Genomic DNA, 17,214 nt, shown 5'->3' with positions numbered 1-17,214 from the left:
TAAGGTGACATGGAAGTTCATACGGTAAAACATACGTGTTCATCATTAAACCGAACATTCAGTAGTGTTCTAATGATAAACATCAACACACTAAATCAAAAGCGGAACAGATTATCTGAAAGCATCGGACTTGGGCTCAGTGCTGCTTTACTAAATAAATCTTGACAGCTGCACAGAGACAGCAGAGAAATAATAGATAAACCCACCCAGGAATACACATGATAAACATCATGTTTGATAAAATAATAAACAGAGTATATGTTCATGTATATCTGAGGGATGAGTGAAGAATGATGACGACACATTTATTGTAGATCTAGAGGAAATGGGGATTAATAAATAAAATAAAATGAATCGACTTTATGGATTGAAGACGGAGGCCTCTTGAGGAAACGAACCACTTTTCCCTCCGCAAGGCTTCCCATCTCCCCGTGGAGCTCTCTGAGTGCCAACATGAGCAGTTTGTCTGAAGAGGTTTTTGTTCATGTTTGACAAAGAAAATCCATGCTGAATCGCATTAAAGGAGGAATACTGTACTCTTCTTCTCCTTCATTTCTTCTTCTCTCTCTCTCTCTCTCTCTCTCTCTCTCTCTCTCTCTCTCTCTCTCTCTCCCTGTTTCCCTCACCCACTCGTTCCTGCACTGTATACATGTTTTTGAAGTCAGCTGTGGAGAGTGGCGCTCCGCCACATGCTAAAAAGAAACAGTAGCCTCATCATCACCTGGATCCATGCTCCCCCAGCCTTTTTTAAAACAAGAGACTGAGGAATCCAAATGTTTCCCTTGGGACAGTAATTAGTAACTCTACCCACACTGTATCTTCTCGTCACAGCTATTGAATTCTTCTATCCACTGACACAGCATCCTCCACCCTCCTGTCCACTCTCTCCTTATACTTCAACTCTCTCTGTCCACTGACCTCTGTCCACTGCCCACGATCCTCTCCACGTGCTCCTTGGCATTCGGAAACCCTGCGAGCCTTTAGAATAGAGCTCCGGGCAGCTGAGAGAGTCTAAAACCTTACCTCTCTCTCTTCCTCAACTTCACCTCCTCTGCATCAGCTGCTTAAGCTTCCTACTAGCATTCCAAATTCCAATCCTCTGCCTCTAACCCCAGACCTGCCTCTAACCCACATTTTCCACACTCCTCTACCCTCCTCCCCCTCCTTCTCTGTCTGTGGATGACTTTGTTACCTTCTTTGAAAGGCAGGTTGGAAATAATGGCAGCGGATTGATGGCAGCTGCTGGATTGAAAAAATCAGGTGTAGTGCTGAGGCACAAATGTGTACATTTCAAGCCTGCAAACTGCGACACTTTAAATGAATGTGCAATAACACTATGTGCAATATGACAACCCTAGTCGTCTTATCTGTACAGTATAGTATAGTGGATAGTGTACATAGCCTTTATTTATGTAAACCAGCTCCTTTCCCTTCTTGTTTTTTTAGTTTTTTTTTTTCTTTCCTAACACCAGGGGAGCCACCCCTCCCAAATTTCGTTGTTTGGTACCTGTACTATAGCAATGACAATAAAGACCATTCATTCATTCATTCATTAGCAGTTCCTTCTCTCCACCTCGCCCCTCCCAAACCCATTGTGCTACACTCAGTCTCTGGCTTTTCAGCTCTTTCCCCCCTCTCCCCTGATGATATTCTAAGCGGGCAAACCACCTGCCCTCTCGATCCCATCCCCTCCCCTCTTCTCCAATCCATTCCCAAAGACCTCCTTCCCTTCCTTCCCACGGTAATCAACTCTTCTCTATCCTCTGGATCTGTCCCGACTGCCTTTAAGACAGCTAGAGTCAAGCCTCTTCTCAAGAAACCAACTCTTGACCCGTCTTTTGTCCACAACTAGTACAGATCGGTATCCCTTCTCTCCTTTTTATCTAAAACCCTTGAATGCTCTGTCTGTATCTAAACAACTGTCTGACCAATCTCCTTCAGAACAACCTCCTTGACCCCTCACCATTGCGGCTTTGAGGCTGGGCATTCTAGTGAAACCGCTAACCTTGCTGTCGCAGAGGCCCTCCGCTCTGCTCAAGATTCCTCCCTCTCCTCGGTTCTCATTCTCCTTGACCTGTCTGCCACCTTCAACAAAGTAAACCAAAGGGAAATACTTCTCTCCACCCTGTCTGATCTGGGCATCTCTGGCACTGCACTCTCCTGGTTTGCATCCTACCTGGCTGATAGCTCTTACCAAGTGACGCGGAGAGGATCGCTGTCCTCTCCACGTGCCCTCACCACCGGGGTGCCCCAGGGCTCCGTCCTAGGGCCACCTCTGCTGGCCAACTGGCACCACTGCCTCTACAGGGTTGCAGCAGTCGCACTACCCGGTTAAGGCTTTTCACCATCCTGACACCCCGCTGGTGGTACGAGCTTCCCACCGCTGTCAGGAATGCAGAGTCACTCCCTATCTTCTGCCATAGAGTGAAGATCCATGTCTTCAGGCTACACCATAACCGTCCCTCCTGAAACTTCCCCATCTTCCTGTTCAGTTTCTGGTAAATGGTAAATGGACTGCGCTTATAGAGGGCCTTATTCCAAAGCACTTTACAATGGCCTCTCATTCACCCATTCACACACACATTCACGCACCAATGGCGGCAAGCTACCATGCAATGCGCCGCTCATTGGGAGCAATTTGTGGTTCAGTGTCTTGCCCAAAGGACCACCAAACTGCCGGCCTTGCGATCATTGAACTCCAGCTCTGCCTTCTGAGCCAAAGCCGCCCCCAAGTTTCTCTACTGTATATTAACAACAACAACAACAACAACAACAACAACAACAACATTCTTTCTTCTTCTAGCATTATGACTGCCAATGTCCCCTGGCCCTTGCTTTTCTTGAAACGACTGATGGATAGATGACTCACCTACTTAGACAAATGTATTTGTTGTAAGTCACTTTGGATAAAGGCATCTGCTAAATGCCAAAAATGTAAATGTAAATGTAATGTAATTAACAGTAGAGCTCCTGAGGGATCCAAAGACAGTCAACATTTAATCTGGGCAATTTAAAAGGCAGCTATATTGAGATTTCTGATAGTTTGCTAAGGATACACAGAGCGCTTTTTCTGTTGAGGATACAGTGTTCATTAGTAGGCTTGTCCGTTCTCTGTACTATAAAGACATACAGAATTGGATTCCCAGGAGAATAGGTTGCCCGGTAGAACTTGATCGACAAGGTCCTTGAATAGAATTCAAGTACAAAGAGCCAATTGTGGTGCTAATAGGCTGCGACAAAGACCCATGGGCCACCTGGTCCCTGGATCGATGGCAAAAAACCTTGAAGTGTCTGGACTGGTAACACAGATGACATGTACAAGAGCCGGCGAAAAATTAAAGCAGCTCGGCTTTGTTTGATGGCTTTTGACCATCCATCTTCCTCTTGATCACATTCCAGAGGTTTTCAATGGGGTTCATGTCTGGAGATTGGGCTGGCCATGACAGGGTCTTGATCTGGTGGTCCTCCATCCACACTTGATTGACCTGGCTGTGTATCATGGAGCATTATCCTGCTGGAAAAACCAGTCCTCAGAAGTAAATTATCTTCCAGGACAACCTTGTACGTGACTTGATTCATGCGTCCTTCACAAAGACAAACCTGCCCGATTCCAGCTTTGTTGAAGCACCCCAGATCATCACCGATCCTCCACCAAATGTCATAGTGGGTGCTAGACACTGTGGCTTGTAGGCCTCTCCAGGTCTCTGTCTAACCATTAGAGAACCAAGTGTTGGGCAAAGCTTTGCACGACTTCAGCCCTGCCCCGGCTTGGCCCCAAATGCGTTGTGCGAGTGTGGCGCAGAGGACCAAACCGCAGACCATGTTATCCGGGATTGCCCGGTGTACCACCCACCCAACGGGATGCATGGTCTGTCGGTATTAGATGACGAGACGATGACGTGGCTTCTGGAGGGATGTCCAGAAATATAGCTCGGGTGAGCCCCTCAACCAGGTCTCTGGGTGGTAAAAGGGTAGCCCCTCGGCCCCGAGCCTGGTGGAGTGGAGATGAAACAACAACCCATACGCCGAAGCCCTGCCCCTAGGAGCCTGTTTCAAACCGTCATCGCTGAGCACTTCAGCCCAGCTGCCGTTTACCATTCTTCTTCTTTTTGTAGGTCAGTTGATGTCATCCTATGGTTGGTGAGTGACATTGGAATGAGTTGGCGGTCATCCCGGTCAGTGGAGAGTCGTTTTTGCCCTCTGCCGGTCTGGAGCTTTGTTGTCCCCAATGTCTGCTGCTTGACCATGTTCTTAAGAACCACCGTCTTTGAAATGTTAAGGATGGAAGCAACCTGACATTCACTGTATCCCTCTGCCAGTGAAGCCTTCTTTTCCTCACTCAAAACTTTTTTTTGAAGTCCTTTGGCATGGTCAAAAGTTTTTTTTGTTTTTTGTTTTTACTACTAGTCCTGTTTTTGCCATCCAGTTGGTCCTATTGCAAGAGGATAGTGATGACCACAGCAATGTTTTTTTTATACTTTTCCTTATAAGAGTTAAATAAGATTCAGTTCAGGAGATCATCTAATCAGTACCTCACTAAGTAGAATGAGGTGAGCCTGCCAACAGACACTGGAATGGAATGGCTGCCATACATGTAGAGATTTTGATCTCAACCACATTTGACTCAAACATTGAGTGGTCTCTTAATTGTTTCCAGAGCTATAACTATCTATCTCAATGCCCCATGTATCAATCTAGAGCATTTGAATCTTTGAAATATAATTTGCTCTTATAACTGTGTAGTAAATATGTAATCGATCTAGTTAGTTACAACCTGAACTCTTCTTCCCTTTCCTCTTTTCCGAATCCCTCTTCTTTCCCTTTTCTCTCTCTCTTATTTTATTCACTGTCTCCCTCACAGCTCTGTGGGTTCTGCATGGTCAGGAGAGAGGCCAGGACACAAAGTAGCATGACAGAGCTGACAACTGGATGACAGACAGACAGACAGGGTGGCTGACTCCTCTCAGAATCTGGGGAAACTAAGAGAATTTGAAAAATCGTGAATGAAAGAAACGTCAGAAAATATCTACAACAAAGCCTCACCGAATACATAAAGTAAACATGCGTGTTGATTATGCGAAATGAGGATCGGATTCGGACGTACATATAAAACTACTCATCAAAATGAAGTGACAACCTTTCTTTCTGCCAAAGCTGTATCTTAAGCTATTCAAGAGACACAGTCATTCTTTCTTACTCATAGCATCTCTTACTCATTACTCTTAGCCCCATAGCAACTATTATAAGCTCAATTGTACATGTCCATTATAATATCATCTCTCTTATAAAGATACACGTATGAAGATATAACTTATACTGTCTTCATTAATATTCTTCTATTGCTAATCAGTGAAAGATACATTTGTATGCTCTTTATGTTTTGTTCTAATTTAGATTTTTGGGGGGGTTTTGTTTCGTCTGTTTTGTTATTGTGCTTGTCATGTCTTGTGTGGTTCAGTTGTCCTGTTGTTAATTTAGTTTTAGTTTATCTTAATTTTTTCTCTCTGTTTTTTGTTAAATGTGTTGTCTAATTGTCTTGTTATTTTATTGCTGTCGCATAGGACCCCTTCGAAAACGAGATATCATATCTCAAGCAATTTCCTCAACTCATGTATCGGTAAAGCACAATTAGGGCTTTTCGAGTGAGAACTAAAAGCTATGGGGCTAAAGGAAATCATTAAGAAAAGTATGCTCTCTCTCTCTCTCTCTAAAACTGAGAGAACGAGGCCTACCACCAACCTTCATGCCACAAAAAAATGACTAAAAAGCAACATGGCAGAGCTAGAAGTCACACAAGAGCCCCCACACACTTTCATTGCATCTTTACATCCCCCCTCTACTATGATGAGCCTTCCATCAGACAGACATGTCCTCCATCCTTCGCTTTCTATCCCAGTCTCCCTAACCCTCACTCCGCTTTGGAAAAATCCCTTTACCCAGCTTTGTCAAATTGAGCACTATGGGGTGGCTTGGATGGTATCAAATTAAATTACCACACACACCACACACTGGCAGGATAAGCCTCAGAGCGACGGCAAAATGAGATTGTAACGGCGGGCGAGGAGCGATAGACTTAGACCAAAGATCTAATGACCTTCATTTACATGGCAGTCGACAGAGGAACTCAGGGCAGCCTTTGTAACCAAGACAAAGGGCTGCCGTTAAGCACATTCTGATATGAGCGTTGTATTAGCACTCTGATGCAAAGTGAGCAATAACGAGAGGGAAACATTATTGTTTCATAATGATATAGGTAGACTGCGGAGCAATGTTTTTGCTTTGTGCATTTCAGCAGTAGGATAACACAAGCCCTTAATGACATCTTAATCTAAAAATGTATTAGACCCCTATACCTTCTTTTATTTATTTTTTGGTTTCTTTTTATTTTACTACTCGATCTTTTCAGTTTGTAAAGCGTCTTTGAGTGTCTAAAAAGTGCTATATATAATGTATTATTATTATTATTATTTTAATGCAACTGTGCTTTTTCAGTTCTGAAATCCCATAAGTTCTACCCACTAATTGAGAGCAGTGCTATATCTCTTTGATAAGCTCACCACTGTATCTTTAATAATTGAGGCTTTGCTGTAGGCCCCTTCATCTTCAATCTTGAATTGAGTATGGAGTCTTAACTTGGTTTGCCCTTCGGCTATGGTAGGCACGGTAACAACAGATACGTCTCACCCCAGCTCTGACATATTGGGAACACGAGACAACAACACACCACACAAAGACTTCGCTGGATCGAAAACTGCTCTTTTGTGCCCTCAAGGGTCATCCTGTCAAGTGGAGCATTTGCAACTCTCAGCAAGGTGGCAAAAATCTCTAAGACTCTCTCTGTTTGATCTCATTCACAAATCCAGCTGAGCCACAGAGGTATTTTCTTCCGTCATTCCGAATACTTTTTTTGCTTTTGCGTCAGTGTAACTAAAGCACCATAATATGTAAACGGAGAAAGATGATTCAAACATGAACGTTACCTTCACTGTGGACAATTTATGAGACTGAGGAGGGCTGTTTAGAAAAAGTAGCCTAATTAGAGTGAGTAGAATGACGTGCCTTAGCTTCTTTGCACTCACAACTCAATGATTTCAAAAGAGCGACTGTCCGGAAGGCGAGGTATTGGTCGGAGGGTAAGATCCTTGTTACTGAGGAAAGGTAAGACAAATAAAAACTTAGTTAGTTATTCAGATCAGATATGCTCCAATCTATCTTCACCCATAAGTCAACCTACATGTTCAGCATTGTATCTCCTGAGCTTGTCAAGGCTATGATATTGACACTGTAATGTAGTCACAAACTGTCAAACTGTGAGAGTGGGAAGCACTAACTGTGATGCACTAACTTTCTCATGATACAGGATATGAGAGAAGAGGGCGTAAACTTTCCTAAAGCGAACCACACAGCACTGCACACAATTCAGGAGTCTTGACAGACTTGACTGACAGTCATGCAATACAATTCACATTTTATGTCAACTCCATCAGACAAAGTGTCAGGCAGTACTGTTTTCACAGGCAGGTAATGGGAAGGTAATGGGTGGGAACATTATCTGGTTAATTCATAATTCATTCATCATTATATGTCCTTATTAATGTATAAGCAAGATGTACATGACAGGTTATGGTTGTGGCCATTGTTAATATTTTTTAAATTAACTATATTGTTTGTTTAATAATATAACAATTTTTTAAGAAACAAAAAAAGCATTGGAGAATATACAAGAGGAGGAACCTAGATCTTCTTCCTTTTCAGGTAGCATTCATTTTTGACTTTTTATGATTTTAAACACTTTCGGGTGAATTTGAAATTGTGATCCTTTGCTCAAGACATGGCAGTTTCCTGGCATAGAACTGACATGGAAATTAATAATATCTAAAATATTTAGTAAAATTACAAAAATACTGTCAGTTTCCCTGCCAGACAAGGATTGTCCCAACCCTTATGAATGATTATAGATTCCACTTAATGTAAAACTAAAACAGGTAAGTTATACAAAAGACAGTTGAACTGAGTTTCCATACTGCCCACCCCTAAATTCAAGAATCAATCTGTATATCAAGGACCATATCAAATGGATACATTCTAATCTGTACCTCAACAACTCTTCACGGTGAGCTATAGTCTCATCAGTATCATAAAGCTCTTCTATGACCAACGCATCCCTAGCTTCATACCTACATTGGTACTGTGATTCAGGATGCTAAAAATAACCTCAGGGGACTGTGAGGAGGAGTGGTTAAATAATTCATTCCCACTCACTGGGACTCTCCTTTTCATTGTAGCCACCTCTCGTGACCCCATATCGGGGAGAGACCACAACCCTCCCCCCTTGGGGCCCCTGTGTACGATCCATATGTCGACCGTACTGGAAATGGAACGAGCACCCACTTTATTTCCATAAACTTCCCGCTGCTCGTGTTGCAAGGATGTTGGTGATGTCAGTCCATGTTGATATCAATCAGCATCAACGCATCGGGTTGAAGAAGCTGTTGATAAGATGACGTTTCGTCTACATTTTATTGATCGAGGTTGTGGTATATAAAATGGAGGACGGATCGTGCCACGATGAAATGCAATACACACAGGCTTGGTTTATGTTGGCATGGCAATTAAAGCACCTACGCAATAGTTGTACAGTTATGAAATAGTTGTACAGTTATGATGACAAAATCATTTCATAACTGTACATATCCTATCCTAACTACTATCCTATAGTCCAAAAGTTACATAAGCAATATGCAGGTGTTTTAATGGCCATGCCAACATAAATCGAGCCCCTTGCCCCGATTGACATCATGGGGTAGAGGAGGCAGAAAAGCCTGAGATATGCGTCTATCACAAATGTACATCTGATAAGTAAGTAAGCCAGCTAAGTAAGTAAGCTAGCTAACTATGATTGGAAATTAAGTAGTATCCAGTTGTGGAATTATATTTATCACTACTTTGGCTGATGTGATGTGGGTTTGTTTGCTAGAGTTACAATTAGATTTTACATTTTTGGCATTCAGCAGATGCCTTATTCCAAAGTGACTTTACAATCCATACATTTGACTAAGCAAGTGAATCATCAATTCACTAGTTGTAGCAGTCGTCGTGCTAGATAGAAGAAAGATTTTGTTAAAATTCACATAGTGCCAAAACGCACATCGAAATGTAATGCACACATGTCGAAATCCAATGCACACATCTCCAAATCCAATGCACACATCTCCAAATGCAATGCACACATCTTAAAATACAATGTACACATCTCGAAATGTAATGTACACATCTCCAAATACAATACGTCTGTATTGATTTCATTTTGGCACAAATATTCTGTATTTTTGCATTGTATTGTGTTACACATGTATTGCATTTCGAAGTGTGGATTGTATTTCATTGTGTCACGATCCGTCAATCCACGATCCATAATATAAGGTCACCAGATACTGCTTGCGATAATTAGGCCATTCTGCACTGTTGCAAAAAAAAGGCCATGTTTTGTCGATCCCATTCATCTAACCACGCATAACCAAACATGATCACAAACTGACCTTTAACATGTTCCCAGGTGGTGAAGCACCGTATTGACCCCATTCTGAGTTCAGGGTTCCATTGCTTACATGTTGTTATTTAGCCATCTTGTTAACATATAATTATCCTCTCATGGATAAACAGTCAGAAGTATTAATTAATGTGATATTCTACTACCTAACCCTTGTTTTATAAGAATAATACAGTTCTGACCTATGCTGTGTGTGTGTGTGTGTGTGTGTGTGTGTGTGTGTGTGTGTGTGTGTGTGTGTGTGTGTGTGTGTGCGTGTGTGTGTGTTTGTCAGATTGTGGACTGTACTAAATAATTCACCTTCTAATGATTTTTTTTCACAGGAAGTGAAGACTCCTCTTCCAGCTTGGCGGCTGTCTCAATGGAGGGGGTTCACAGAACTAAAGGTTACAAACGTAAACCAGGTTCTCTGAAGGAGATAATGCTAACCCCTGAGTCCGTGGTCAGGCCTAAAAGGCCACTGCTTGGTTGGGAGTGAGTGAACTATTGGCACAAGTTATCTGGAAGTCTAGGTCGAGCAGTTACTGATACAGTACTGCCGTGTGATCCGTGGCCTGTGCCTCGGAATCCGGCGCATACAAGCCAGTGGTCTATATGCGTGAAAAAATCCTGACTGGGAGCATCACTGTCTGGCACGGTAACTGCACTGGAGGGACAGCCAGATAGCTTGCCAACCTCACTGCCGTTGTCCTGCTCTTCATTGAACTCCTCGCGAGCTCTAGCCGAGCAGGGCCGGTCGAGGCAGGTTCAGCCTCAACAGCCTCATTTTCGGAAGAGGGCCCATGGCACCTTTACCGTCTTCGATGCACTGAGTAGCAATGACACATCCATTTGGGGGCAGAATCCCTGGGGAGCTGCCTTCGTGGAACGACGTCTCCCAGCGCAAATCTCCCTTCAGAGAAAAGCACCTGCTGACATGCTGAAATAGCATAACAATAGTAACTAAGATGGCGAACGAGAATGAATTAGGTAGTGTTGCTATGTTGGTTGCTGGCCCTGTTGCACAAAGCATAAAGGAGCTAGCCACTGTCAGATGAACTGCAGGCTCAAGTTACTAAATAACAATGAACGTGTGAGCTAGCCAACCATTTACATTACATTGACATTTTTGGGATTTAGCAGACGCCTTATTCCAAAGCGATACATTTGACTAAGCAAGTGAATCATCATCAATCCACCAGTCGTAGCAGGAAGAGTAATCTAGCTCAGGCCAGGGGCCATTGGCAGTCGTCGTGATAGAAGAAGAAAGAAATATATATTTTTTTTTTTAAATAGACACTGGAGAAACAGTACAAGGGGGGAAATAGAAATCTCAGGAGACATAGTGCTGGGGGGTAGTAGATTTCTCAGGAGGAGCAGTTAAGATATAACCTGAAGAAAAGGGTCTTTAGTCTCCGGCGGAAGATGGGGAGTGACTCTGCAGTTCTGACAGCCGTGGGAAACTCATTCCACCAGTGGGTAGCGAGTCTAGTGAAGAGACGTGACCGGTCAGCATGACTACCACGGTGGCGTAGAGGTGATGGGGCCAGTCGGCCAGCAGAAGTGGAGGAGCGGAGTGAACGGGCTGAAGTTTGGGGGGTGACCATTGCCTGCAGGTAGAAAGGGGATGTCCCTTTTGCTGCCTGGTAGGCAAGCACCAGGGTCTTGAATTTGATGTGAGTTGCTATCGGGAGCCAGTGCAGGGTGCAAAGGAGGGGGGTAACATGAGAAAGTTTGGGGGGCACTAATACACCGAGGAACCTGTGAACAGGGCACAGGGCACTAATACACTGAGTAGCCCGTGAACTAATACACTGATGAGCCAAAACATTATGACCACTGACAGGTGAATTACATTCACATTGATTATTTGATCAGTCAGTTCTTGAAGTTGATGTGTTGGACGCAGGAGAAATGGGCAGGGGTAAAAGACCTGAGCGACTTTGACAAAGGCCAAATTGTTATGGCCAGACGACTGGGTCAAAGCATCGGCAAGATATGGCAAGGCTTGTGGGGTGCTCCCGGTCAGCAGTAGTGAGTATCTACTGACAGTGGTCCGGGGAGGGACAAACCACAAATCCGATTGAGCATCTGTGGGAATGTGCTGGACCGACTAGTCCAATCCATGGAGGCTCCAGCTCGCAAGGACACCATCAGGGTCCAATGCCTCGGCAGGCCAGTGCAATTATTTGGCTCATCAATATTGTAAGATCTTGATGGGATTGACTCTAGAAGATTGTCTACTCAGACACACACATAACACATACCCACACACTTACACACACACATTCTGCTTCTTCCAGGTCAGCCTGATCTTCACGGTTAGCAATGACGCCACAAATAGACAGATTCGGGGGTGTTATCTTAAGACCTTGGGGGGTTGTGGGCGCCAGGGATGGTGAGCTCATTCACAAACGTATCATCTGATAACATGAAAAGTATTTAAACCTGTCTGTATTTCACAATGATGTCGAATGCTGGTACTCTGCTGAAGAAGCTAGTTGGCTGTTGTCTAAATAGATCTTATAGTACAGATTCCGACCCGTGTTGAACATTCTATTTCCTTGTCAAATCGTGTATGCTGCACACCTAATCTATCCTGAGATGACACAACGCATTTAAGATCACAAATCCTCAATAGATTGATCCATTCCATCGTTTTACCGACAAGAAGATTCTACAGTATATTTCTCACATGAGGCTGGAGTGCAGGATTTAAGGAGAGACAACCTAACTCCCCAGGAGAATCATAGATAAGTCGTCGATCGATAAAACTACTCCACCAAGTCTTAAATCACTTTCAGTTTCCTGTGTCATTCCTCTTTATTGCACAGAACCTTTTTTTATGGATTGGATGTTACCATTTCTTTAGCTGTGTAGTTATATTGAGTTAATACCAATGTCTGGTCTAAATTTCATGTGAATAGTGTGTGTGTGTGTGTGTGTGTGTGTGTGTGTGTGTGTGTGTGTGTGTGTGTGTGTGCATGCATGTGTTCATTAGTGTTTGTCTATGTGCATGTCTACAGTTTGTCTTGTCCTCTGTGTTACAGCGGTGATGTCATAGCCTCCTATGCATACCGACTGTGTGCTATTGCAACCCAATTATCAGCTGCTCAAATGCAGACCAATAACATTTTGTCAAATTGTGAAGTTTATGCAATGCATTGTATAGGGCTGTGCATTTACACAACTTCTAGGAATTCATTGCTTGACAAGCAAATCATGTTGTGGTGCCAAAATGCAGTGTATTTGTAAACTGCAATAGGTACGCATGGTGTGGAGTATTTTGTGGTGGCATTTATATGGTACAAGTATTATACTGTGTGGGTCAGACCTTGTCCCAATGTGGGGCACCAGCTCTGGCTGAGAGCTGTCTTCTTCATGTGATTGGAAAGAGGATAAAGAGGACATTGTAAATGTCATAACAGATTTGTCTGTCTGTCTTGGCTGCCTGTCTGGTTTCGGATTGAGCCACTACTTTTATGGATGTTTACCTGCTAGCTAGCTATCTGTCAAAATTGTAAAAAATAAAAAATAAAAATAAAAATCTCAAATTAACATCATTTGTAGATTTTTAATTCATTAAAGCACACGTGTTCTATGTTCCTCCAGATCTACAGTACATCAACATCAAACGAAAACATTTTTGTATCCAATGCCTCGGCCAATGCCTTTTGACAGATAGCTGTGTGTCTAACTTTCACATCTTCATCTACATTTATTATTTTTTATTTTAGTTTCCACCTTCTGTTCCATCATTAGTTCTCTGTGTGGCGGATGGTGGATCTATCTGTGCCGGTACAGAGCGGGGACTGGTTTGGTAGATGGTATAGATCACAGTTTGGAGAGAGCCATGAGAGAGAGCTATGAGAGAGAGCTATGAGAGAGAGCTATGAGAGAGAGCTATGAGAGCAATGAGAGGGGTCGTGGAGGAGCAGAGACTGGAGTACTGTGGAGGGGGGCTGAATCAATGTGAACGATCTCAGGGGCCCTTGGGCCCCAACCTCCACCTGCCCCCCCCCTCCCCCTCCCCTCCCTCCTCCTTCTTCTCTGTGCTTGGCTTCTCCAGTGAGCTTCTTGAGTCTGGAGACTATTTTGGACTGTCAAATTTCCAAACGGTGAGTTCATACTGCTTGGTTTGAGAGGAAATTGTTTACTTTACTTTAGCTTTAGCTCTTTGTACCAAGAGCTCTGTTCAATTTTGCACTTCAATTAACATTTCTAAACAAAGTATTATTGTGGAAACAAGGTATATTTAAAACAAGCTTCCTTGCCTGGGAAACCATAATTGTTTAATTACCCCTGCATTATGGAAATAGGTTAAACTGAATAAGAGATGGGTGAGAGATGAGAGTACCGGAGTACTTGAATATTAAAATTGACTTAATATATTTTTAAATTATGAACTGCTTCAGTACGTTTTGAGAGTGACATCTTGAAAATCTTTGCACATCGCTTGACTGAATAAGCGCCCGGTGTTTTCAAGCCTGATGTCTTGAGGACTGAACCCATTGTCTGACTGAACCAAGACAATCGTCATAGTCGTCGTTTACTGCTGGAGAAGCAATGGAAGAGATGGAAGAAAGATGGATAGCACAACAGAGAAAGATGTATAGCACAACAGAGAAAGATGGATAGCACAACAGAGGATGAGAGAGGCGACGTTTCCACTTACACATCAAAGCGAAGGTTCTGCTTCTCCTCAAAGAAGAAATCCAGAACAAACTTCCTCACAAAGTCGGGGTTCAGTGTGTTATCGATCACTTCCGTCCGGCCAAACTGGTAAAAGGGACGGACAGGGAAGGGGAGGAGGAGGGGAAGAAGTGAAAGAGAGAAGAAAGAGAGGGAGAGAGAGAAGTGTAAACGACAGACAAAATCACAATCACCATGGCAACCAATCCATGCTATACCTGTATATTAGCGAAATGCAGTAACCATAGAACAAACCATGTGATCTATCATCCCCATCCCTATAGATGCATTCTTATAATACATGTAATTCACTGATCCACACAGAACCAAAAAGGAATTTCACATTGATCGCTCTACCCCGAAACCCTCCAATCACACGCTATGACGAATCCCTCGGCCCAACGGGTCGCGGTCGCCATCATGCTCTCTGGCAGGTGATATGAGCTATCGATCCGTGTTTCCATCACAACCTCCTGATGAATGTCCGTAACGCCCACCCTCTCCTTCCCCCTCCTCCCCGAGTCCCAAATCTCCTCTGTCAATCACAGGGCCATCTAGAAGGCCCTTCCAGAGGGAGTTCTGGTGGATTGAAGAGCATCATGCTCCGCCAAATATTAATCACCTCAGTAGGATTTCTGTCAGATTTCGTGGCGGATCTGTTAATGTCATGTAAGCTGTTAGTGAAAGTGAACGACTGAGAAAGGCATTAGGGGAGGTGAGAAGACCGTGGGCATGTCGGAGATGGTTGAGGTCACATTTGTCAATAACTGTCATACTGTCAACTGTCAACTGTCATCGGCGAAAGTATGATGCTGCCGCATTGCATATTATCAGTGTGTTCATAGGACAATGCATTGAGTTAAACTGTGGTCGTATTAATATTGCAATGAAATAGCAGGAAGACAAAACCTTGTGATTGTCTCGTACAATTTGGATGGGAAATTCTCAATAACTATTTATAGTTTTATGCAGACTCATTAGCCCTACATAGGTCCTACAATAACTAGTAGGCTACCATTTCCAATAGATTTCCAATAGATGCTTGGAACTGCTAGCTATCCATTTCTGAAACAAAACAGATGCTTAAACTGAGAAACACACCTCACTCACACACACACACACACACACACACACACACACACACACACACACACCTCCCACTGAGGAAGAGAGAAGAAAACAGTGCAGCAGCAGCTGCCGTCGTTGCGTTCTTGAAGGCTCCTTTCAAGTGTTCCGACTACGACGATGACAGGTGCTCAAAACAACATGTGCCCCCGAAAGTCCTTCAGAAAGGACAGAGCTGCTTTCATTTCATGTCACGGCGGAATGAAAGAGCAAGTCAATAGATATATTAGTCAACTCTTCCCTGTGTGCGTGTGTGTGTGTGTGTGTGTGTGTGTGTGTGTGTGTGTGTGTAGATAACTTGACAGGCGGGTGAGGGATGGGGTGCCGGGAGGGGCATGGGGAGGTGTTGACGGGGGAGTACTGTAGGAGGGGGGAGGATTTGAGGGAGGACGGGGATGGGGATGGGTGATGAGGAGGGGGGAGGGAGAGGAGGCTGAGGTGTCGTGGAGAGGAAGCTCTTGACTTGCAGTTGCATCATCCCCCTCTTTGATCCCCCCCAGCTTCCTTATTAAGGCAGCTGATATTCTAGTATCCCAACGAGACCCTGCAGTATGGATTTAATACATAATTATCCACTGTTTTTTTTCCCAGTAACAGCTGAGACACATTTGGCCACTCGACGACTTTGCCACTCAACGGACAAACGAGACGACGTCGTCTACACGTGTTTTATAGCATGAACGGTTATTGTGCTTACACAGGATTCTATCTGGAAAACCCCCCCAATATTCTTCACTTTTCACATATTCGCCACTTCGTAGGACCTTGAAGAAAGAGCGAAACGACACCTTTGAACTCTGTTGATGTCTTGTTTCTCCGTAATGAACTGTCTGCGTGCGGAACATAAAAGTAGGAAGAGAGAGAGAGAGAGGGATGCCGCGGGGATCCGAAATGTATTCCACAACGAGCCGAGTGGCTTCGGAATGTTCCTTATCACGCCGTCGGGTCTGAGATTTCAGAGGCATCATTGTTATTCAGAATAAATCGGTGAAAGTAGGTTAGCGTTGTTGCAGAGACGGGTTCAGCATGGAGTCGGGAGTTCTGGAGTCGGCCTAATAGAGGCTGCTCTTTAGCGTTAGAGAGAGAGAGAGAGACAGGAGAGACATAGAGACGAGAGAGAGAGAGAGAGGGAGGCGGGTGAAAGAGAGAGGCAGGAGAGAGGAGAGAAACAGGAAAGACAGGAGAGGAGAGAGAGAGGGAGGAGGTAGGAGAGACAGGAGAGAGGACAGGAGAGATAAGAGAGACAGCAAAAAGAGGAGAGAGAGGAGAGACAGGAGAGAGACGAGAGAGAGGAGACAGAGGAGACAGAGGAGACAAGAGAGAGAGGGAGACAGGAGAGAGAGGAGGGAGACAGGAGAGAGACAGGAGAGACAAGAGAGACAGGAGAAACAGGAGAGGAAGGAGAGAGACCAGATTGAAGGAGAGACAGGAGAGAGAGGGAGAGGCAGGAGAGAGAGGGAGAGAGACACAGGAGAGACAAGAGAGACAGGAGAAACAGGAGAGGAAGGAGAGAGACCAGATTGAAGGAGAGACAGGAGAGAGAGGGAGAGACAGGAGAGAGAGGGAGACAGGAGAGGAAGGAGAGAGACCGGAGAGAGGGAGAGACAGGAGAGAGAGGGAGAGACAGGAGAGAGAGGGAGAGACAGGAGAGGCTTCATGGGGGTTTGTGCAGCCTGGCCCTCTCATGCCACACATACTCCTATTTATGAATCTATCAGCCTCAACAGCTTCTGTTGTTCAGGTTTAGAACTTCACAATCATTGTTTTTTCATGTCCTGGAAAGGAAAAAGGGGGTAGATAGATACCCCTCCCCCTCCCCCCCCTCCTCCTCCTCCTCCTCCTCCTCCTCCTCCTCCTCCTCCTCCTCC

The 17,214-nt window shown here is 44.2% G+C and overlaps 1 protein-coding gene across 1 annotated transcript in view; it reads right to left on the bottom strand.

Moving 5' to 3' along the window:
- Window positions 1–17,214, bottom strand: part of LOC308171122 (copine-9-like) — a gene marked incomplete at both ends in the record, with an annotated part of 110,213 nt that overhangs the window by 65,013 nt on the left and 27,986 nt on the right. The window contains 1 exon segment of the mRNA XM_080545993.1: window positions 14,205–14,308. Within this exon segment, the coding sequence (XP_080402119.1) occupies window positions 14,205–14,308 (104 nt within the window).

Source organism: Nansenia antarctica (assembly GCF_963989245.1).
Source record: "Nansenia antarctica genome assembly, chromosome: 15".
NCBI classification, from domain to species: domain Eukaryota; kingdom Metazoa; phylum Chordata; class Actinopteri; order Argentiniformes; family Microstomatidae; genus Nansenia; species Nansenia antarctica.
Note: the sequence above shows the minus strand (reverse complement) of the source record. Positions and strands in the feature narration are given on the sequence as shown.